Below are 24,346 nucleotides of genomic sequence, written 5' to 3'. Positions count from 1 at the left end.
AGCCTTGGATAGGTTGAAGGGGTGCCTTGGATTTTTATCCTTGCCTTCCCCTTCGTCAAATGTGACTCCCGAACCTTTTTCGTTGGTTTACGTAGACTAGGAGTCGTTTAAAAAGGGTTTCTCACTATTTTTTCCTATTTTTCTTTAAAAATATATTTTTTAGGTGACTTGGTACACCTTAACTCATTACCAAGTGGCGACTCCGTATTTAGTTTTAAAAAACCCTTTTTAAACTATAATTTTGGGTCAAATCGTCGCATTCTCAAAACCCCATTTAGACCCATTTTTCTTTTAAATCACGATTCATTTTCCAATCACAAAAATACATTTTTTTAAACCATTTATTTATTTATCAAAAAATGGGGCGCGACACGAGGGTTGTCCCCGAGGGCACTCCGACGGTCAAGTTAGTTTTCCGGTGAGTAGAGTTCACGGGAAATAGAGACAACCGAGAGTAATTTGCCAATAGTGAGCGTACCTTGTACAGATGACGTGTGCCATCATTAATACCTGCGAGGAAGTTCGACCTCCGTACGTTTCGGGACCTGCCCGGAATAGTCCATATCCCGCACTCAGGGGGATTATCCCCGACCTCTTTGGGATGGACCCTTGCCCCCTTCAGGAGCCCTAGCAGCGCGGCCCAGGACGGCTGCCGGGGGCCTGTGGCCGAGGCCCAGCTCGGCCATGCCTGGGCTGCCACGTGTGTAGGCCCAGGACGGGGCCTCTGCACTAGCCCCCTAGATTAGGTAGGGCTGTCAGGCAGACCTAATCTACCTCTGCCACGTGGGAGGCCAGCGCCGTGCACTACCCTGCCAGGGTCACCTCTGGTACAGTGCTGTCACAGGGACACTGCGCCCACGTCCTTTCAGTTGTCACGCCTCTTCGGTTTTCGTACCACCATTGAATGCGTTCACACGGGACGGTTCGATTTCAAGCAACCGTTTTCCCCCCATTTTTTCCCCTATAAATAGGTGTTACCAGATTTCCATCCGCTCCATTTGCCATTTCCTTTTCCCTTTGTGCATTTGCATTTCCATCTCCCAGCAACTTCCGGTGTTCCGTGCCCAGATTCCGGCGAGTCTTCCATCCTCCCTCTGCTTTGACCATCAGTAAGTCCCTTTTGCGATTCCCTTTCCTCTTTCCCTCCTTTTACAGTGTCTCTTCTGCCTTCCGCCACCTCCTGCGTTTTATGTCGGATCATTCCGACGTTACTTCCACCATGTCCCCGAGTCCAGCCCGTCGTAGAGCCACCCGAATCTTCATTTCTTCTTCATCCTCGTCTTCACCTTCTCCCCCTCCTCCTTCTTCCTCTTCTGCTTCTAACCCGGATCTGCTCGACCACATAGACATCATGAGTTCTTCCTCCGACCGTTCTCCTTCTGCTCATTCTCCTTCGGCCCGGGAGCTGGAGGAGACAGCCGAGCTCGATGCCTATCCCGAGCGGCGGGCCGGCTCCACCCCCTCCTCTAGGTCTCCCCATGACTCTTCTGGCGGGGCCCAGAGAGGAGCTGGAGAGGATAGGGACTCCTCCGAGGGGACCCCTGACCCCACGCAGGGGGATGCTCCCGAATTTAGCTACGGCTACCCTGACCACGAGGAGGTCACCATCTCACCCGAGGCGGTGGCCGAGCTGGTCAGGTCCTACTCTATCCCTCCGGCCTTCGAGCCAAGGGCTGCCGGGCCCGACGACCGAGCCAGTCGACCTCCCCCTGGTTTCGTTGCTGTCTATAAGGAACAGCTGATCGGGGGGCTCCGCCTACCGATCCCTCCGGCCCTGGCCGAGATCCTGAGCTATTTTGGGCTCCGAATCACCCAGGTCCACCCTAACTCGATCAGGATCATCATAGGATTCCTGATCTATTGCAAACTCTGCTCCATTCCTTACTCCCTCTCCCTCTTCCGAGCTGCTTTCGTCCTCAAGGTAGCCCTTACTGGGTGGTATTACTTCTGCCGCTGGACCGGGAGCCAAGGTCGGGGGGACAAGGGCTGCCAGGTCTTATTCTACAAATTCCCTTCATCCGTTAAGAACTGGAAAGGGGACTTCTTCTTTGTCAAATCCATCGGTTTTGTCGCCACCGTGTGGAAGGTCGGGGAGGTCAAGACCGACCCCTACCCGGAGGACCTAGACTCTGAAACCCTCATCCAGCTGTTGAGCTCTAAGGTGAAGCTCACTACCACCATGCTCTCCAGCAAGCAGATCTCTGCGGCCGGGCTGATGAGGACATTGTCCGGGTCCTCCGGCGAGGTGGTGGCCTCCTCTGTCGACCTCGTCGCCTGTAACTCTGACCCTGACCCTGTAGTTTATTTCATTTGCATGTGCGTGTATCTTCTAACCGTCCTGGTTTGGCTGACTCAGCGATGCCTTTTTGCAGTGAGGAAGCTTTCCCAGCTGCTAGGCGCACCTACTGAGGCGGCCACCGCCACCCCCCAGCCAGAAGCTACCAAGGAGGCCCCTGGGGCGACCTCGACCAGAAGGAAATGCAGGACACCTCCTCCCCCTCCAAGAAGGCTGCCAACACCAAGAAAAAGGCGACCGGCCAGAAGAGGGGTCGAGAGAAGAAACTCGCGCTGGTCCCCGCACAGTCTCCTCCTCTCACGCTGGTGTCAAGGGGGGCCAGTCCACCTGGGCGTTGGCTCTGCCGAGGAGCATGCCCGGGAGTCGCCTCCCCCGAGCTTGTGGCATTTCCGCCACATAACTCCCCTAAAATCAGGCCAGGCCCCCACCATGCACGACCCCCGGCGCTTCTGTCCGCCCTGGGAGCTCTCCATCAACGACCGAGCCCAGTTTCCCGAGGTGGCTCGCGAGCTGATGGTGGGCTCGGTCCAACCCCCGCGACAGGAGAGGGATGGAGCTAGCCAACCCCCCCGAGCTCCTGGACGCGTATTTCACCGCCCAGGCTCAAGTAAACCTTCTAGCCCGTAAGCTAGTTGTGCCCCTATATTTTGGTTAGATAGCGTAACGTACTGACCCATTTTTCCTCCTTCTCAGGCCAACGCCGCTGGTGTTGCCCTGGCTACCCGCTTCTCCGAGCTGTCTCCCGACTTGGAGAAGTTGCGGAAGAAGAATCGGGAGACAGAGCAGAGGCTTACCCAGGCCCTTAAGGAGGCAGACTCCCTTAAGGCCAAGCTGGGCAAGGCCGAGAAAGAGCTGGACACAGCCCAGGTCCAGCTCGCCTCCACTAGGTCGGAGCTCGACCAGGAGAAGGCTGGTGTGGTCAAGCTGAAGGAGGACCACACCATCGAGCTCTCCGGCACCGTCAGCCGGGAGCGGAAGAAGGCTGTCCGGGAGTTCCTCTCTTCCGAGCAGTTCGAAGAGGACATCGCCCTCCTCAACCTGCCCATCCTCCAGGTCGGCTCTACGCGGGCCCTGAACCAGGTGAAGGGCCTCGACCTTCCTGGCTTCAACTTGGCGGTCTTCAAGGACTACAATCCTGCGGCCGAGGATAGGCTGGATTGGCTCTTTGACGGGTACCACAAGGGGCATGCCCTGAAGAGCCTGGTGGGCCGAACCGATGTTGGAGCAGAGCTGGCGGAGGTTCCCATGGAGGAGGGCGAGTCTCCTGGCAGAGCTTCCGGGAAGGAGCCGGTGGCCTAGGGCAGCGACCACTCCAGAAACCCTTTTCGTCTTCTTATAAGGATGTGACCATGCTCCAGTTGAAAATGCTCTTGAAGGTCCATCTGAGACGGAAAGGCCCCCCTGCTCCTGGGTTCCTGAATAGCCTTCACCATATGCCTCTCAGCACGCCTAAGGTGTACCTTCAGCTCCTGCTCCAGGCAGGTCATTAGCATGAGAGGGTCTTCCTCCTGTAGCCCGGCGGGCGTTGTAATAGATAGGCCTTGAATGCGTATATAAAACTCGAAGAGAGTTATTTTGCATTTCCTGCCTGCGCCCAACTCCAGTAACCAAAGTCATGTGCCGACCTCCTGGGTCGAGCACCAAACGTATACCCTCGTTAATCTGGCAATCAAATTATCAAAGACAATCAGGTTGGCGAAGCCGTGTGCCGACCTACCAAGGCAACGGGCCAACCTCTTGGGGCTGAACGCCAAACCTTAAGGATTTTTCCCGCCAACCTCCTGGGTCGAGCGTCTAACTTTAAAGGCGTCCGTGCCGACCTCCTGAGTCGAGCGTCAAACCTTGGATCCCCTCAGACCAAGAATAGCCTTGGACCCCATCAGACCAAGAATAGTCCATTCCGCGCCGACCTCTCGGGGCCGAGCGTCGGGCTCCCAGATTCCCAAGCTTTTAACCCTTGTCGGCCTCTTGGGGTCGAGCACCCACCGGGAAGCCTCCATCAGTGCCGACCTCTCGGGGTCGAGCACCCATCGGGAAGTTTCTATCCGTGCCGACCTCTTGGGGCCGAGCTTCGCGCCGACCTCCTGGGCCGGGCTCTCCCGCATCATCCTTCCAAGTTTCCCAGTCGTGCCGACCTCCTCGGGCCGAGCACTTGCCTGGATCCATTACTAACCCCCTTAGCCCCCCACTAGGACATTTAGTGAAAGAACGCTAAGTGTGCTAGTGTAAGATTCGAACTTAAAAGGAAAACAAGTACAAATGAAAATAAAAACGAAAGTCGAGCTTTTATTGAATGGTAAAACTGAAGTTCGGATTTTAAAGGACAGACAATCGAACACCCTGGTCTAACCTACGCTACAAACAGTCGCAGATTGGAGAAGTGCCAAGTGCGGGGTACCTCTGATCAATTGCTCGAAGGTCACTTTCATTTACAGTTATACTCCTTTCAGTTTCTATATCTCTTGCTACCATTTGCTGTTGAGATTGTTGGATCAGCGGTGTGTCTAACTGATAATCAGCTAAACTCTTTCCCATTGATCGTAAGTAGTTATCAATGCATTGTAGTACTTTCACTTCTACAAGATGAATTGGAATGGAGGGATCTCATTTTATATCTTCAGATAGGAAGTCTTGAAACTGTAGCCACAGTTGAGCAGGATTCTTTGGACTGCAATAAACCAAGATAGCAGCAAATAATTGACGCAATGAATTAGGCATTTGGTAGGCAACTGCTTCGGATAACCACAGCTCGGCTGCATTATCTGTTTGTAACAGTCCCATTACATCCGTAGCTTCATGGAATGAAGCACAAACACGTCCATTTACAGTTCTCAAATCTGTAAACGAAGTTGGCTTTCTCACATGCATCAACAAAATTCGTAAATAATATCTTTCTCCTTCTGATGGATGTGCACCTAAAATACGGCCAATGACTTCTCTCTGCTTGCGTTGTTCCCAAATTTTAGATTGTTGATTCCATCTGAAGTATTCAGGAAATTGCGCATACATACAATTCAAATTCTTTGCATAGTTGTCATATTTGTTCATGGAAAAGAATTCTGTTAGCATGGTTTTCTGCAAAGCTTGATTTTTCATAACACTACGAAGCGAGCTTTTTTCTGGAAATGTTACTAGTTGTTTGTTTTCTAAATGTACTTGTAAGGTCATGACAGATGGATGTATCTGATTCATATCGAAACCAAAAATTCGCCACATTGCTTCGGGAGGGGATACCCATCTCGCTACAACATAATTTTTTATTTCATCTACATTGTTATTTGTCTCAATGTCACTCAATTGATACAAAACCCTATCATGTCCTTTGTATATGTACTTGTATATATATTTGACAGCTTGAATCGTGGAGCATATTTCAACATTAATATGACAATTAAATTTTGCTAAGAGGTAAGGACAATAAGGCACCACCCAACGATTATCCAGATAATGGCCGCGTATCTTAACTTTCTTCTTGTCATTTCGACGACGATATAGCGGATATGAGTTGGTTGTATGTATTGTTGACTACAGAATTGTTTGGGATATCTGTCTTTACAACCAATATGTGTACACATACATGCATACGCGGGATTCATAGTGCCACAAGGACCATGCATCATGTGCTTAACAACAAAACTATGTAAATATTCGTGCTCATCGATATCAGGTAACTCGGCACAAACGATTCAGTCATAAGCTTCAGGAGAATACATCTTACTTCCTTGCTTTAGAATAATTAAGAAGTGGGCATGAGGAAGACCTCGCTTTTGAAATTCAATAACATACGTATATGCTGCTACCTTCCCAAAAACATTTTTTCTTGAAAAGTTCATTTTTTAATTGCTCTAATTTTGCTCTGAATACACGGGAAACTAAATCCGGGTGATTCTCAATCTTATCAGTTTTAAGAAGCAAATTTTTAATTTCAAGCCAATTTCGATTACAAGTCATTATTAAAAAGATGTCTGGTTTTCCATATCGTTGGACCAATGACATTGCATCCATGTAGCGACGCCTCATATCGCGAAGGCCTCTAATGAATGATCCTGGAAGAATTATCCGTGTTCCAATATTGGAAGACAAAGATTCTCCTTGTGAAAGACTATCGATAAGGCTCTGATATAACTCTGTTCGAAGCCGTGTCTGATTGTCATTCAGCCTATAGAAATCTAACCTGGTTGATTCAATTTTCACATACATATCTACAATGTACTGTTGTAACAGTCTCCCGATATGCAATAGCATGGATCAGTCGTCCTCCCTAATCTGTAGTTTGTAGCAGTAGTACTCCCTACAGGAGACCATATTGCGTTTTCGCTTGTTACGACGAATTACTGGTCAATTATAGTCAGGATAAGTAAGGTCCAGTATTATGATATAGTATCATTTAAAACTAATAAAGAAATTAGAGCAAGGTGTAAAGAAAGCAAATAATTTGCATAATTAGTATAAAAAAAAGTCACATAAAGATATACGAAAATATATAAACACCATATAAGATCATAGGAAAATATAAAACATAGCATGGAGCTAATTACCTGAATTCTCAGCATTCATTAATTGTTCCGGCGTAGTTTCAGCACCTGGAGTTAGCTCAACCTCTTGCTCGCAAGAAGCTGCCCCACGAGCATTTGGAGTCCGAGCAATGCGCTTTATACCTTGATGCCAACCTGGTTCAGCACTGGCAAAAATTAGTGGGTATTGCAAGGGATCATAACAGCTAAAGTAATGCTTCATAATCTGGGTTTTTCCATTTTTTCCATAAAACATGAATATGTTTTGACGTCACATGCTCGCTATCACAATTATCTGCCCAAATAGCACCAACTTGAGATATAGTTGGTTTATTGAATACTTTTTGATCAACTGCAAGGCTAGATTGCAGTACTATTTTATAATTATCTATGTTTGGCAAATTCTGTAAGCCTCGAAAAAACGTAGAATAAGGATTAATCTTCAAGATCTCTTCTAGTTTAGTAATTAGGCTTTGCTGAAATCTATTAGAGATGGATAACCGATTTACCGTTTCATGATCAGTATTAAAAAAATATAACTGCACATTCCTTGCTTTTTCACCATCATTAGGGATTAACTGATTTATAAAGTGGTACATTTGACCTTGGATTCTAAAGGTTTATATTCCATTATAAGACTCATTCAATGACTTGTCACAATTCACTCCAATAGACGTAAATGCAAACACGTTATTATAACTTCTAACACATTTGCGGAATTCAATAGCTTCTTCAGAATTCTCAAGATACAACATCATCAGTTCTCTCGGCATTTCAGTAGGAAGTAATTGGATTTCACCAGAAGAACAGCAAAACCCAGGTGGTTCAAACTGAAATTTCTTTGCTTTGCAATACTGGCAATCCGAAATATTTGGCAATATATCAGGCTCAGTGGCGACGACGCTCAATGGATCCGTTGCTAACATCTTACGCTGTTCCTGCCCTGTGTGACAGCCCCACCTCCCCCTAAGGCGAACCAAAGGGTTCGGCGGACCGCCTGCCCACCTCTCGCCAGGACTCAGTCGTTCACTCAAACGAATCAGAAATAAAACCTCAAGAAGAGTAAAACAAGGATCCAGTTCATTACAGTCCTTAATCAACACCCGAATTCAACCACAGGAATAAATAGTACGAGAAGTCAAAACTTAAAGCGGAACTTATATACATTGCTATCTCAAGAGGAAGTACAACCGTCAAATACACCGAGGTTCTCAATTCACCATACAACCAGCCCATGCCAAGCACTATGGCGCGAACCATTACAACAGAAAACCAAGAGCTAGACCAAGCTAGTCTATACAGGCTCTCGTCCTTGCTCGCCTTCCCCTGTTAAGGAAAACAAAACTAAAGGGATGAGCTGGAAAGCTCAGTGAGGTTCCGATCACATAGGCAAACAAGAAGTTCAATGCATTCATTACACATAGCCAATAATTCAAGATACAAAGATAAGATAAAGCGATAAACACATTCATTAAAAGGATACGGGCTCACATAGAGCTATTCGTTCGTTCGTTCATTCATTCATTCTCCTTATACCTTCAATCATTTGAAAATGCATTTTGTATAAGTAAAACCCCTCGTTCATTCATTCGTTCATTCATTCATTCACCCCATCCCGGACATTGTCCAGGGTCCACCAACCTCCACCAACCTACAAGGTAATACTCGAGTATACCGAAACGTTTACCCAGGTCCCTAATCGCCCGACCGAGTCCGCTTCTGGCTCGAGACGACCGGTAACAAGGGACAGTGGCCAATTCAGCCAAAAGGCTTACATTCATGCACAAATAACATTTCAATCGTTCAATCATTGAAAACTTCTCAATCATTTAGGCCGAGTGCGATAAAGTACACACTCGCCTAGAAAACTCGTTTTAGCAATCATTGAAAACATTTAACATGTTATCAATCATTCATACAAGCCATATAGCCATGAAACATAACAAACAAGGAACACTCACCTATACATGCAAAATAACGTCCACTTCTCAATCACCAATGAAACCTAAAATTAAACAAAGAACACATTACAATCCATCTAGCATGTTTTAGATGCAATCAAGAATTACCCGACTACTCTTGAGTAAACGTATAAAAATGACTTTTAAAGTGTAAAGAGGGTATTTGGATCCGTGGATGGGAATAACTAGGGTTCATAAACCAACCGTGAAACCAACTCAAAAAGGTTATGAAATTTCCGATAGAAAACACTTTAACCATCGACAAATCGAAATCCAATAAGGTAAGCTAAGAAGTATTGTTTCCGGAATCGTTTATGTGGCTAAAAATCAATAGACTATATGCCTTGATGAAAATCATGAAAAGGTGGCAAAACTACCTCACTTTCACCCTTAAAACTTCACTTAAAAGTTATTCACTTGTAGCCGAGAGAACCCGAGGTCAACCTCTATATTTTGGTAAACAGTAAGTAAACATTTGGAGTTTCAAACCAAAGAGGTATTAGGTTTTAGAATGGTAAAATGATCACTTTATTTGCCAAGCAGAAATATACAGGTTCAAATAGAAACTTAGCCATCGAGCGAAAATTTGGGCAGCACGCCCTTTGTATTTTCCTATTTCCAGCCATTTATGGCTTCATTGTTTTCCTCAATCAATCCCAACATTACACATAACATAAACAGCCACTCAATATGCTCAAGACAATAAAAGGACAAAATTTAAGCTAACAACAAGTGCGGAAATGAAGTTTACAAAAGACAGTTTTAATGGGTTTTTTACGGAATGGGTACATCCGAGGCTACGCTTATCAGATTGAGGTGAAACTTATACCATTTCGAAGCTAAGACAGGGGGCTACAAGGTTGAATAAGGCCACTCAGTCCAGTTTGCAATGCATCTAGGTCAAAATTGAAATATACGAAACCAGAATCTCACAAACAGGTTGGCTAACCGCACATTTGTTAAACAGCAATAACTCAGGCTACCGAAGTCCGATTGAAGTGTATCTTATGGTGTTTCGAAGATAAAACACAACCCTACATTTATTATGAAGACCTCCAAGGCCAAATCATGCATTTTCATGATCAAAAATGGAAAACTACACGAAAACAGAATTCTGAGCGCGAAACAGGTTTCATGGACAGTCAAGGGTATTTTGGTCATTTCACATTCTACAGTGGTCTGACCAAGCTGAAATTTTGTAGGAAAATATTTTATACTATTGGCTACAACTTTAATCCTTTGGCCAAAATCTAATTCTGTAAGGATCATGGTGAAACGTCACGGTCAGATTGGGTGAAATGTCAACCCTGATCGCTGAACTCTTACCTAGACCAGTGTGGGTATTTCCGTCTTATCTCAGGCTACCACAGTCAGATTGGGATGAAAATTTACAGACAACTAGAAAACATCATTCCCTACAAATTTCATGTTTTGTGCTAAGGCCAATTCGGTCTCTAACCTGGTCGAACAGAAATGGGCAGAACAGGGGTTAGTGAAACCCTAATCTGGAATCTTTGCCCCAAACCAGAATTTTTGTACAATCTATCACATCCAACATATATCAACTTCATTTTACACTATAATAGGCTATCATACCATGAGTAAACCATAAAATACTATATAAAACAAAAAAATCCTCAATTAATAGAAAAAATTAGACAACTCAACCATAACTTATGAAATAACCCACAAAATGACATGCTTCACCACTAAAAACCCTTAATTAATCATTATTATCATGAAAGGGAAGATATCTAGACAACTCACCTTTACAACTCAAGAAAGATAATAGCTTAGGTTTCTTTCTTCCAAAACAACTCCACCAATAGCTTTAAACCTCCTTAGTGAGCACTTGTATGGAATAGATTCAAGTTTGGTTGGTTGAAACTCAAGATTTAAGCAAATTTGGAAGCTAGAAATTGAAGAACCTTCCCTTGTTTTCCTCCTTAGAACAGCCGACCATGAGGGATAAAAAATGGAGAAAATTTGGTTTTAGTAAAGGTAAGAAGGTTTGGTCAAAGTCCAACTACGAATCGGATCGCAACATGTGGCACCTTATAAGTTTAACACTTATCCTTTTGTCTCTCCATCATTAACCATCTAAGCAACCTCTAATTATCTCTTAACATCTAGCAAATTAATCCCAGTACACAAAACTTAACCTAATTGGCCGAATTTTACCGAACTTTCCGCACTAGCGGGTCCACCCCCGGTATATGCTCCAAAAATCTCATGAACTAAATTATACTAGAAAAATAATTTAAAAACCCTATTTGTTCATAAAAATTATCTAGAAAATTTTCTTAATAAAGAAAATGCATAAGAAGCGTGCAAATAAATAAAATAAAGCCTAGAAAATAAGAAATTTTATGGGTTCTCACACCCTGCATCACTCCGGCGAACTGATCTACACTTTTTGCTTGCTGGTGTAGACAAAGCACCACCGTCAGCAATGATAGGCCCTAAGCATCCATCCCTTGAATAACCAGCAATATTACTGGCAGAAGTCGACGGCAAAGCTGTTGATTCTGCGTGCGATTTTTCTACATATTCATGCATTCGTCTAACTGATGTTTCTGCACAATCTTGTCCCGTTCTTCTGTTACCTACATGACTAATAGAACTACCATTTGAATGCAAACAGGTCGATCCAACGCGATGTCCATCTCGATTGTTTATTCCTTCAGTATTGATACCAACCGTCCCCTTATAGCTCAATTCCACAGATGAAGGGCCGCTAGAAGGTTGCTCGATAAGTACAGAAAGTGTTGTCCTCGCAGCAGTATCTGTTCAAAATGTGAGAACCCGTAAAACCCTAATATTTTTCCTAGGGTTTATTACCCCTTAATTGCATAATTTTTGCATTTTCTGGCTTAGAAATATTTTTCTGGTAGATTTTATGAGTAATTATAGTTTTTAGATGATTTTTCTAGTATTGGAGAATTTTTAGAAAATTAAGAATATATATTGGACGTGGGACCCACTAGTGCGAAAAGTTCGGAAAAATTCGGCCAATAAGGTTAAGTTTCGGATACTGTGTAAAATTTATCGGGTGTTAAGAGATAAGTAGAATGTGTGAAGTGATTGATGTGAGAGGGAAAAGAAAGATAAGAATGCATTAATGAGTGTGACAAGTGTCACAATATGATTGGTTGGACTTTATGGTTTACTATTCACTTTCTTGACTTTTTTTGACCAAAGTATTAAATATCAAAAAATGCACAAAATTCACCATTTTCTTCTCCATGGTGGCCGGATCTCCCTAGCTCAAGAAGGAAGGAATTTCTTCAACTCTCAGGCTTCCATCTCACTCAATCTTCCACAAACAAGAGCTTAGACTAGATTTCACTCCATAAAAACCTTTCTTCTAGTGCTAATAAGTGTATTAGTGAAGTTGATTTGAAGAGCTAAGGTGTCCACAATCCCTATCTCTCTTGATTTCTTGGTAAGTGATGCTTGAACACCCTACTACATCTAATGATGCTTATGTTTGGCTTAGAAGTGGCTAAAGTGGTGGATTATATGATTTATTTCTTGGTTTGGCTTGATTTGGTGAAGTTTTTAATTTTATGATGAATTTTCTGGTTTAATATGAAATGGATGTTGTAGCCATCTTTGATGATTGGCAATGGACTATAATGACTCTAGTAGGTGTGAATTGTGGATAAATGCAACCAATTTTGGATTTGAAGTGAATTGTGAAAAGTTAGGGTTCATAATCCCCTAATTCTGTCCGGTTTTAGATCATAGGGTTAGAGGCCGAATTGGACATTTCTCAAAACATGAAAGTTGTAGGTATTGATGTGTTTGAGGTGTTGGTCAGAATGCGAAAACTGCGTTGGTATTTGGCTATTTTGACTGGAATTGGTTTGGATTTTGAAGTTGGTGTCTTCTGATGAAATGTAGCTGGATGTCTTAGCTAACATATGCCTTGGAATTTCGGCATTTGGACTTGTATAGACTGAGTTATAGTAATCACAGTTTTGTGTGATTTGCAAACCTGTTTTGGGAATTCTGGTATAGTATTTTGCATATTTGACCTAGTTGTGTTAGGAACTGGATTGAGTGACCTTCTACATTGTTGTAGCTCTGTTTCTTGGCTTCGAAATGGTGGGTCTTACACCCCCATCCGATAATTGTAGTGAGAGTTGTGCCATTACCGCATTATGAGGTCAAATCCGGTTTTATTATCAAGGCTTAAGTTAAAGCCCTCTCTTAATTCTGGTTTGCTATCATGCTTGTATATGTTTATAAAACCCTATTGGGGTTGTGAATTGGTGTTGTTTATGGCTCGGTATGGAGTCTTATTATATGTGTTGCATGTTCTAGGGCGTGACGGTAGCTCACAACGTCTTGGTGATCGTGGTGCATGAAACACCATTTACTTGGTTGGTGAGTATACTACTCACTTATTTGTTACAATATGACTTCGTGCTATGTGAATTGTTGCCTTGAAGGCTTATTTGGTTATTGGAAATGATTGAGGTGGGGGTGTACTTGACCGCCCTCACCCCTTGTAATTTCCTTTATAGCTATTTACCGTTTTACTGAAATACTGCATTTGTTATATGAGATACTGAATTCCATGTATGGAAACTGCTTTGGTGTCGTTTGGACGAATGTCCAACGGCCTTACTGTATTACTGAGCTCAACCTCGTTTGGTAGTCAATTGGATCGAGCCGGCGACGGATTGGTCGTGAAAATTGTCATGCCACGGGGACTGTACTGAGGAACCTTGTAGTAATGAGACTCTTGGTTCCGGTATACTCGAGTATTACCAAAATGACTGAATGGAGTGCGGGCCCGGTTGGGGTATGTTGGGTGGAAGGAATGGAAGTAAAGAGTTGTCTACGGTTGGTTATTCTTTTAACATTGACGGAGGGTCAATGAGGTTGGGTCAAGAATATAAGCGAGGAAATGGGCTCTTGAGAGCCGACCGTATCCTTTCACTGATTTGCTTTACTTCGGAATTGCATACTTGAATTGAATGGTTATGCTTCTGTGATCTTAACTACTATTGTGATAGTTGCTCACTGGGCTTTAGCTCATTCCGTGTCATTTGTTTTCCTTACAGGAAAATGAAACTTTTGGAAAAGATTGTGATAGTTGGATGACAAGTTGAGCTCTTGTACATGTATTTTTGAATAGCTCCTTGAGGGTAAAAAAAACCCTAAGTGTTTTGTTTCCACCAATGTATGGTGTGTAAATGGCTTTTGGTACCTGTATGAACTAGACGAATATCTTGGTTTGCCGTTTGGCTTGTAAATGTTGATTTCCAATGTATATATATGCTTGGCCGTGGTTTGGATAAATTTCGGCTTCGATTTTCATTTTTTTTATTTTGTAATTTTGACTTGTTTGCGCGCAATGGTAAGTTCCGGAACGTTATAGATTGACGTAAACTGTACCGTTAGTCCTGGCGAGAGCTGGGCAGGCAGTCCGCTAACCCCTTTGGTTCGCCTTAGGGGAAGGTGGGGCTGTCACAGGTGGTATCAGAGCCTAGGTTTGAATTAGCCTGGGTGTTATAGGAATGCTTGACTTGAGGATTCTATTGTTTATGCCTATTAAGTGTAATCATATTATTTCTTCCTTTGCTATAGGATGGATGCGAGTGGTGACCCGAGTGACCGTCCGGCAGGAGATCGTCCTCGTAGTACGCTGCCGCCAATTAAGTATCAACTTAGGCAGAAGGGGGCCGTGGTGCGTTGGAGCCCGGCCAGCCGCGTTCGACAGTGCGAGTGCCGTAGCAACTACGCCTATCCAAACGCTCTAGTGTTGGCGGTGGCAAAGGAACGTGAGGAGTTTGCTAAGGATAATACTAAGTTGGAAGCTGCGGTTGCTACATTGGAAGCTGAGGTGACTCAGGCTAGGGCAACCAATGAGAAGCAAGCCGCACGTATCATGGAGCTAGAGTATGACGTGCATGAGGCCGAGGAACGAGTCGATGACCTATGTGATCAACTGAGAGATGCACGTGAGCGCGAGACTAAGAGAGCTCGCAAGGTCAGGGGTCGTGCTGAGGCGATCCTTAACCTATGCGACGACGGACTCGAGGAGTCTAGTGATGAGGCCTCGTATGCTGGGGCCGAGGCGGGGGAGGAGTCTACCCCGTCGCCTGGATCCCAGACCCCGGCGACTGACTAGGCCAAGACTATTAGGCATCTTTTGGATAGTGGTGGCTTTTGTATGTATATAGGGATAGGGATAGAGCCTTAGCTAACCGTTTTGGATGTAGAGTTAGCTACGTGTAAATCTCTTTTGATAGGCCTATCCTCAGGGGGGAATCGTTTGTGTTAGTACGTGCCTTGGCCGTACTTGACTGACTGATTGTATATATGTGTTTGACTTGTATATATGGGTGTTTGTGCTTATGTTTACAATGTATGAATGTGTGTTAATGTGAAAGTTTTGCGTGTTACTTATATGTTTTGTTACTGCTTTTGTAACAGCCCCACTTTCCCCTAAGGCGAACCAAAGGGGCTAGCGGACTGCCTGCCCAGCTCTCGCCAGGACTACGGATTAGTTCACGTCGATCTAATACGTTCCGAAACATACCAAAGCGCGCAAACAAGTCAAAATCACTAAATAAAAAAAAATGAAAATCGAAGCCGAAATGAACAGTAGCAGACACGTCAGAATCCGGCCGGATTCTCGGCCGGATACAAGGCCGAGAGCAATCTCAAAAATTTCAATTTTTCCCTCGCAATCCGGCCAAGATTCCGGCCGGATTGTCTGGCCGGATATCAGGCCGAATGCAATTGGCCAGATTTCCAATTTTTCTCAGGCAATCCGGCCTTCAATCCGGCCAGTTTCTGGCCGGATTCCTGGCCGGATTTGGTACTGTTCATTCGTGCCAAAATTTTTTTCCTTTTCGTTTGAAAATCGCATTGATCCGAAATCAAACCAAACATATACATATACATCAATTCAACATTTACAAGCCATAGTGGCAGGCCAAAACCATTCATTAAGGAAGTACATATTCGGTTTGCCTATCAAAAGGAAATGAACCCGTTACACATTAGGGTTTCATTTCAAGAGCTATACAAAAGACATTTACATGCTCAACTTGGCAATTAACTATCCAATCCATTCCCAAAAGTAATTATATCCCTGTAAGGAAAACAAATAACACGGAATGAGCTAAAGCCCAGTGAGCAACTACCACAATAACAGTTAAGATCACATAAGCATAACCATTCAATTCAAGTATGCAATTTCGAAGTAAAGCAAATCAGTGAAAGGATACGGTCGGCTCTCAAGAGCCCATTTCCACGCTTGCAATCTTGATCCAACCTCATTGACCCTCCGTCAATGTTAAGAGTACCAAACCGTAGACCTCACTTTACTTCCATTCCTTCCACCCAACATACCCCAACCGGGCCCGCACTCCAATTCAGTAGCTTTTGGTAATACTCGAGTATACCGGAACCAAGAGTCTCATTACTACAAGGTTCCCCAGTACAGTCCCCGTGGCATGACAATTTTCACGACCAAGCCCTCGCCGGCTCGATCCAATTGACTACCGAACGGGGTTGAGCTCAGTAATACAGTAAAGCCGTTGGATACTCGTCCAAACGACACCAAATCAGTTTCCATGCATGGAATTCAGTATCTCATATAACAATTGCAGTATTTCAGTAAAACAGTAAATAGCCATGAAGGAAATTACAAGGGGTGAGGGCGGTCAAGTACACCCTCACCTCAATCACTTCCAATAACCAATTAAGCCTTCAAGGCATCAAATACACATGGAACAAAGCCACATTATAACAAGTAAGTGAGTAGTGTACTCACTAAGCAATTAAGTGCTATGTCATGCACTTCCGTCAGGAGAATGTCGTGAACCACCGTCACGCCCTAGAACACGTAAACAAATGCAATGAGACTCGATAGCGAGTCACAAAACAATGCCAATCACAACCCCAATAGGGTTTTGCAAACATATATTAGCATCATAGGAAACCAGAAATTAGGAAAAGGGCTTTAACTTAGGCCTTGATAAGAAAACCGGTTTTGACGTCATAATGCGGTAATGGCACAACTCTCACTACAATTATCGGATGGGGGTGTAAGACCCACCGTTTCGAAGCTATGGGACAGGGATACAACAATGTAGAAGGTCACTCAGTCCAGTTCCTGACCCAACTAGGTCAAAAATGCCAAACACTAAACCAGAATCACCAAAACAGGTTTGCAAAACACAGAAAACTGTAATCGGTATATCTCAGTCCATACAAGTCCAAATGCCGAAATTCCAAAGGCATAAGTTAGCTAAGACATCCAGCTACATTTCATCAGAAGACACCAACTCCAAAATCCAAACCAATTCCAGTCGAAATGGCCAATTACTATCACAGTTTTCGCATTCTGATCAAAGCAGAACAGCTACAGTAATTTCGTCATATCTCACTCTACACTAATCCAAATAACCTGAAATTTTACAGGCACCTCAAACACATCAATACCTACAACTTTCATGTTTTGAGAAAAGTCTAATTCGGCCTCTAACCCTATGATCTAAAACCGGACAGAATTGGGGTTTTATGAACCCTAATTTTCCATTTTTCCATCCAAATCCAAAATTGATTGCAAATACTTATCAAACATACCTACTAGAGCCATTATAGTCCATTTCCAATCATCAAAGATGGCCACAACATTCATTTCATATTAAACCAGAAAAATTCCCAATAAAATAAAAACTTCACCAAAACAAGCCAAATCAAGAGATAAATCACATATTCCAACACTCAAGCCACTTCTAAGCATAATAATACCATCATTAGGTGTAGTAGGGTGTTCAAGCATAACTTACCAAGAAACAAGAGATGTAGAGAGGTGTTGGACACTTAGCTCTTCAAACAAACTTCACTACAACCCTTACTAGCACTAGAAGATAGGATTTTATGGAGTGAAATCTAGTCTAAGCTTTTGTTTATGGAAGATTGAAGCTTATGGAAGCTTGAAAGTTGGAGAAATTCCTTTCTTCTTTGCAAGGAGAGGGCCGGCCATAAGAGGTAAGAAAATGGTGATTTTTGTGCATTTTTTTGATATTTAATCCTTTGGTCAAAAAAGTCAAGAAAGTGAATAGTGTTTCTTAAAGTCCAACAAATGAGAAGGTGACACTTGTCACCTCCATAAATGCATTCTTATCTTTCTTTTTCTCTCTCACATCAATCATTTCACACACTCTACTTATCTCTTAACACCCGATAAATTTTACACAGTATCCGGAATTTAACCTAATTGGCCGAATTTTTCCGAACTTTTCGCACTAGTGGGTCCCACGTCCAATATATATTCTTAATTTTCTAAAAACTCACCAATGCTAGAAAAATCATCTAAAAACTATAACTGCTCATAAAATCCACCCAGATAATATTTCTAAGCCAGAAATGCAAAAATTATGCAATTAAGGGAACTAAAATCCTAGGAAAATGATTAGGGTTTTTACGGGTTCTCACACTCTCTCCCCCTTAAAAGAATTTCGTCCTCGAAATTCCTTATCATTGACTACTCCGGGATTAAATTGAGCTTTATACTTCGCTAACAGATCTGTGCCCCTTCACTGGCCAGGTTCAGTAAATTCTTACCTTCCACGTCCTCTAATGGGTCAAAAACTTTATGTTGTTCTAAAGCGTACACCCGAGAGGACACTTTTGATCCATCATTGTCCCCCTTCGACTGGTCAGGGTGGGTCGTGGTTGGTGGCAGAGTCCCTTGCCGCTCGCGCAGGCGAGTTGGACAGTTAGCAATTTGATGTTCGGCACTCCCACAGAGCAAGCATTTTCCCCCTTTCCTCCAGCAATTGTCCTCCGAGTGGTTTAATTTTCCGCAATACCCGCAGGGTTCGCGTACTGCAGAAGCTGAGCCTCCTCTTGATGGCCTCTCCGGTGACACTCCCGGCATCCTTACTCCTCCCGTTCCTCGTCCAAACTTGGGAGGGGTACTTTCATCCCCCTGCCCCGAACTACTTCCAGGAAATCCGCGTTTCTTAGCCTGGAAGTTTCGGACCTGCATTCGTGCACTTTCAACTCGTTGGGCTTTTTCTATTGCCTCGCTAAACGTAGTGATTTGAGCCGCCGCGAGGTCTTTTTGGATCTCAACGTTCAAACCCTGAATGAAGCGCCTAACCCGTCGTTGCTCAGTCATGATTAGTTCAGGCGCAAACTTGGACAGGCGGGTAAATTGACTCTCATATTCCGCCACAGTCTGAGCCCCTTGCCAGAGCCGGATAAACTCATCCTCCTTCCTCTCCTGGACTAGAGGAGGGAAAAACTTGGCATTAAATTCTCGGATGAAATTCACCCAAGTCCTAGGCGTCTGCTCCCGCTCCCATTTCTGTTTAATTACGTTCCACCAGGAACGGGCTGCTCCCTCAAGTTGAAACACGGCGAAAGTCACCTGCCGTTCATCGGGGTAGTGTAGGGCTGCAAATATGTCAACCATCTTTTCAAGCCATCTCTCAGCAACGTCCGGGTCGGGTTCCCCAACAAACTTTGGCGGAGCGAACTTTTGAAACCGTTCGAGAGCTCTATCTTCGCTCTCGATATGATGGCCAGGGTTTCCGGGGTTAGGGTTTGGATTTTGGCCCTGTTGCTGCACCACTTGTGCGAGCAAGTCTGTCATTTGCTGCATAGCAGCAGCTATCTGTACATTAGGGTTTACTTGCGGTTCCAGATTGGGTCCAGTAGAGGTTTCCCCCGTACCCCTAACCGGTGTGGGTTGCCTAGTTCTGCGTCCACGGCCTTGACCACTCCGAGTGCCTTCCATCAATCTAAGTCAATCTAGGTCACCAAATAAATATACTGTTAAAGGGCACCTAACCCTCCTTTCCGTAGCACCAGACAGGAACAATGAAACAAGAATAAGCAACTCAAACATTTACTGCGAAAAGCATCTAAACACATAACACGTATACATAGATCACATAACCAGGTTAAGCAATCATACGGAACAGTCAGTCAAGTACATATGAAGTCATTGCATGAAACAATAGGGTCCTCAAAAGTACTTTGAACAACTAGGTCACAAGTGCAAAAGAACTCACGAAAAGCTTTTCCCCTTCTAGGGCTTCGTCCAAATATTTATATCTTAATCAAGGTCGATCACGCTTAACCATACCCGAACAAACCACACGAAGTTCCATAGAATCGCCTTTCTAGTTCACCAAATCCTTTCTAACCTAGGCCTTCATATCTTTCGTATCCGGGCGCAAGAATCTCGTCTAAGATAATTCACATCTCGAGCCGGCCGGCCCCAAGAGTAAACCATCCTTATTAAAGATTCCTACCCGACATAAATACCTAGCTTCCTCGAGTCCCATGACAATGATTCGTACACTTATCACATGCCCGGTTCATAACTTATGCTCAAACGAGCACTTAGACATATTCATGAAATTAGGACCACAACACCACTTGGCCCAGTCTCACTTCGCGCAGAGACCACGCGACGTGGCTCTGATACCACTTGTAACAGCCCCACTTTCTCCTAAGGCGAACCAAAGGGGCTAGCGGACTGCCTGCCCAGCTCTCGCCAGGACTACGGATTAGTTCACGTCGATCTAATACGTTCCGAAAATACCAAAGCGCGCAAACAAGTCAAAATCACTAAATAAAAAAAAATGAAAATCGAAGCCGAAATGAACAGTAGCAGACACGTCAGAATCCGGCCGGATACAAGGCCGAGAGCAATCTCAAAAATTTCAATTTTTCCCTCGCAATCCGGCCGGCAATCCGGCCAAGATTCCGGCCGGATTGTCTGGCCGGATATCAGGCCGAATGCAATTGGCCAGATTTCCAATTTTTCTCAGGCAATCCGGCCTTCAATCCGGCCAGTTTCTGGCCGGATTTGGTACTGTTCATTCGCGCCAAAATTTTTTTCCTTTTCGTTTGAAAATCGCATTGATCCGAAATCAAACCAAACATATACATATACATCAATTCAACATTTACAAGCCATAGTGGCAGGCCAAAACCATTCATTAAGGAAGTACATATTCGGTTTGCCTATCAAAAGGAAATGAACCCGTTACACATTAGGGTTTCATTTCAAGAGCTATACAAAAGACATTTACATGCTCAACTTGGCAATTAACTATCCAATCCATTCCCAAAAGTAATTATATCCCTGTAAGGAAAACAAATAACACGGAATGAGCTAAAGCCCAGTGAGCAACTACCACAATAACAGTTAAGATCACATAAGCATAACCATTCAATTCAAGTATGCAATTTCGAAGTAAAGCAAATCAGTGAAAGGATACGGTCGGCTCTCAAGAGCCCATTTCCACGCTTGCAATCTTGATCCAACCTCATTGACCCTCCGTCAATGTTAAGAGTACCAAACCGTAGACCTCACTTTACTTCCATTCCTTCCACCCAACATACCCCAACCGGGCCCGCACTCCAATTCAGTAGCTTTTGGTAATACTCGAGTATACCGGAACCAAGAGTCTCATTACTACAAGGTTCCCCAGTACAGTCCCCGTGGCATGACAATTTTCACGACCAAGCCCTCGCCGGCTCGATCCAATTGACTACCGAACGGGGTTGAGCTCAGTAATACAGTAAAGCCGTTGGATACTCGTCCAAACGACACCAAATCAGTTTCCATGCATGGAATTCAGTATCTCATATAACAATTGCAGTATTTCAGTAAAACAGTAAATAGCCATGAAGGAAATTACAAGGGGTGAGGGCGGTCAAGTACACCCTCACCTCAATCACTTCCAATAACCAATTAAGCCTTCAAGGCATCAAATACACATGGAACAAAGCCACATTATAACAAGTAAGTGAGTAGTGTACTCACTAAGCAATTAAGTGCTATGTCATGCACTTCCGTCAGGAGAATGTCGTGAACCACCGTCACGCCCTAGAACACGTAAACAAATGCAATGAGACTCGATAGCGAGTCACAAAACAATGCCAATCACAACCCCAATAGGGTTTTGCAAACATATATTAGCATCATAGGAAACCAGAAATTAGGAAAAGGGCTTTAACTTAGGCCTTGATAAGAAAACCGGTTTTGACGTCATAATGCGGTAATGGCACAACTCTCACTACAATTATCGGATGGGGGTGTAAGACCCACCGTTTCGAAGCTATGGGACAGGGATACAACAATGTAGAAGGTCACTCAGTCCAGTTCCTGACCCAACTAGGTCAAAAATGCCAAACACTAAACCAGAATCACCAAAACAGGTTTGCAAAACACAGAAAACTGTAATCGGTATATCTCAGTCCATACAAGTCCAAATGCCGAAATTCCAAAGGCATAAGTTAGCTAAGACATCCAGCTACATTTCATCAGAAGACACCAACTCCAAAATCCAAACCAATTCCAGTCGAAATGGCCAATTACTATCACAGTTTTCGCATTCTGATCAAAGCAGAACAGCTACAGTAATTTCGTCATATCTCACTCTACACTAATCCAAATAACCTGAAATTTTACAGGCACCTCAAACACATCAATACCTACAACTTTCATGTTTTGAGCAAAGTCTAATTCGGCCTCTAACCCTATGATCTAAAACCGGACAGAATTGGGGTTTTATGAACCCTAATTTTCCATTTTTCCATCCAAATCCAAAATTGATTGCAAATACTTATCAAACATACCTACTAGAGCCATTATAGTCCATTTCCAATCATCAAAGATGGCCACAACATTCATTTCATATTAAACCAGAAAAATTCCCAATAAAATAAAAACTTCACCAAAACAAGCCAAATCAAGAGATAAATCACATATTCCAACACTCAAGCCACTTCTAAGCATAATAATACCATCATTAGGTGTAGTAGGGTGTTCAAGCATAACTTACCAAGAAACAAGAGATGTAGAGAGGTGTTGGACACTTAGCTCTTCAAACAAACTTCACTACAACCCTTACTAGCACTAGAAGATAGGATTTTATGGAGTGAAATCTAGTCTAAGCTTTTGTTTATGGAAGATTGAAGCTTATGGAAGCTTGAAAGTTGGAGAAATTCCTTTCTTCTTTGCAAGGAGAGGGCCGGCCATAAGAGGTAAGAAAATGGTGATTTTTGTGCATTTTTTTGATATTTAATCCTTTGGTCAAAAAAGTCAAGAAAGTGAATAGTGTTTCTTAAAGTCCAACAAATGAGAAGGTGACACTTGTCACCTCCATAAATGCATTCTTATCTTTCTTTTTCTCTCTCACATCAATCATTTCACACACTCTACTTATCTCTTACCACCCGATAAATTTTACACAGTATCCGGAATTTAACCTAATTGGCCGAATTTTTCCGAACTTTTCGCACTAGTGGGTCCCACGTCCAATATATATTCTTAATTTTCTAAAAACTCACCAATGCTAGAAAAATCATCTAAAAACTATAACTGCTCATAAAATCCACCCAGATAATATTTCTAAGCCAGAAATGCAAAAATTATGCAATTAAGGGAACTAAAATCCTAGGAAAATGATTAGGGTTTTTACGGGTTCTCACAGCTTTGGTTTAGTATTCTTGCCTAGACCAACTATACCTAATGGAAGGAACACGAAGTAGTCGGGGACGCGGGCGCGGTATTTGACAACCTACACCGGTTAGGGAAACGGGGGAAGCTTCTACTGGACCAAATCCTGAACCCCAAATAGACCCCAATGTACAAATAGCTGCCGCTATGCAGCAAATGACCAACTTACTCGCACAAGTAGTGCAACAACAGGGCCAAAACCCAAACCCTAACCCCGGGAACCCTGGTAACCACGTCGAGAGCGAGGATAGAGCTCTCGAACGTTTTCAAAAGTTCTCCCCGCCAAAGTTTATTGGGGGACCCGACCCCGACGTTGCTGAGAAGTGGCTTGAGAAAATGGTTGATATATTCGCGGCCCTACATTACCCTGATGAACGGCAGGTCACATTTGCCGTGTTCCAGCTTGAGGGAGCGGCCCGTTCCTGGTGGAACGTAATTAGGCAGAAATGGGAACGGGAGCAGACACCGAGGACTTGGGTGAACTTCATCCGAGAATTTAATGCCAAGTTTTTCCCTCCTCTAGTCCAGGAGAGGAAGGAGGACGAGTTTATCCGGCTCCGGCAAGGGGCTCAGACTGTGGCGGAGTACGAGAGCCAATTTACCCGCCTGTCCAAGTTTGCCCCTGAATTAATCATGACTGAGCAACGACGGATTAGGCGCTTCATTCAGGGTTTGAACGTTGAGATCCAGAAAGACCTCACGGCAGCTCAAATCACCACGTTTAGCGAGGCAATGGAAAAAGCCCAACGAGTTGAGAATGCGCGGCTGCAGGTCCGAAACTTCCAGGCCAAGAAGCGTGGCTTTCCTGGGAGTACGTCTGGACAAGGTGAGAAGAGCACTTCCTCGAAATTTGGACGAGGAAGGAGGGTGGCCGACAACCGGGTTCAGGCAGAGGGACTCCATTTAGGGGTGGTCAAGCTGGGCGAGGACAAAGGGGAAACGCTGAGAGTGGCTCGGCTTCGGCACCTCGAGGTCCCTGTGGGCACTGTGGGAAGCTGAACCACACCGAAGACAACTGCTGGAGGAAACAGGGGAAATGTCTGCGGTGTGGAAGTGT

The 24,346-nt window shown here is 44.0% G+C and overlaps 1 protein-coding gene across 1 annotated transcript; it reads right to left on the bottom strand.

Moving 5' to 3' along the window:
* Positions 1–4,900: 4,900 nt before the first annotated feature.
* LOC140037895 (uncharacterized) lies at positions 4,901–5,392 on the bottom strand. Its single transcript, XM_072083053.1, has one exon. It carries the CDS (start codon positions 5,390–5,392, stop codon positions 4,901–4,903), a length of 492 nt encoding a protein of 163 aa, XP_071939154.1.
* Positions 5,393–24,346: the final 18,954 nt, after the last annotated feature.

The sequence above is a fragment of the Coffea arabica genome, chromosome 3c, assembly GCF_036785885.1.
Source record: "Coffea arabica cultivar ET-39 chromosome 3c, Coffea Arabica ET-39 HiFi, whole genome shotgun sequence".
In the NCBI taxonomy this organism is placed as follows: Eukaryota; Viridiplantae; Streptophyta; class Magnoliopsida; order Gentianales; family Rubiaceae; genus Coffea; species Coffea arabica.
The sequence above is the reverse complement of the archived record's forward strand: the minus strand, read 5'-3'. Positions and strand labels throughout refer to the sequence as shown.

Bases quoted from the DNA above. Each gene is read 5' to 3' on its own strand.
- LOC140037895 (XM_072083053.1), bottom strand. From the start codon at position 5,392: ATGAAAAATCAAGCTTTGCAGAAAACCATGCTAACAGAATTCTTTTCC.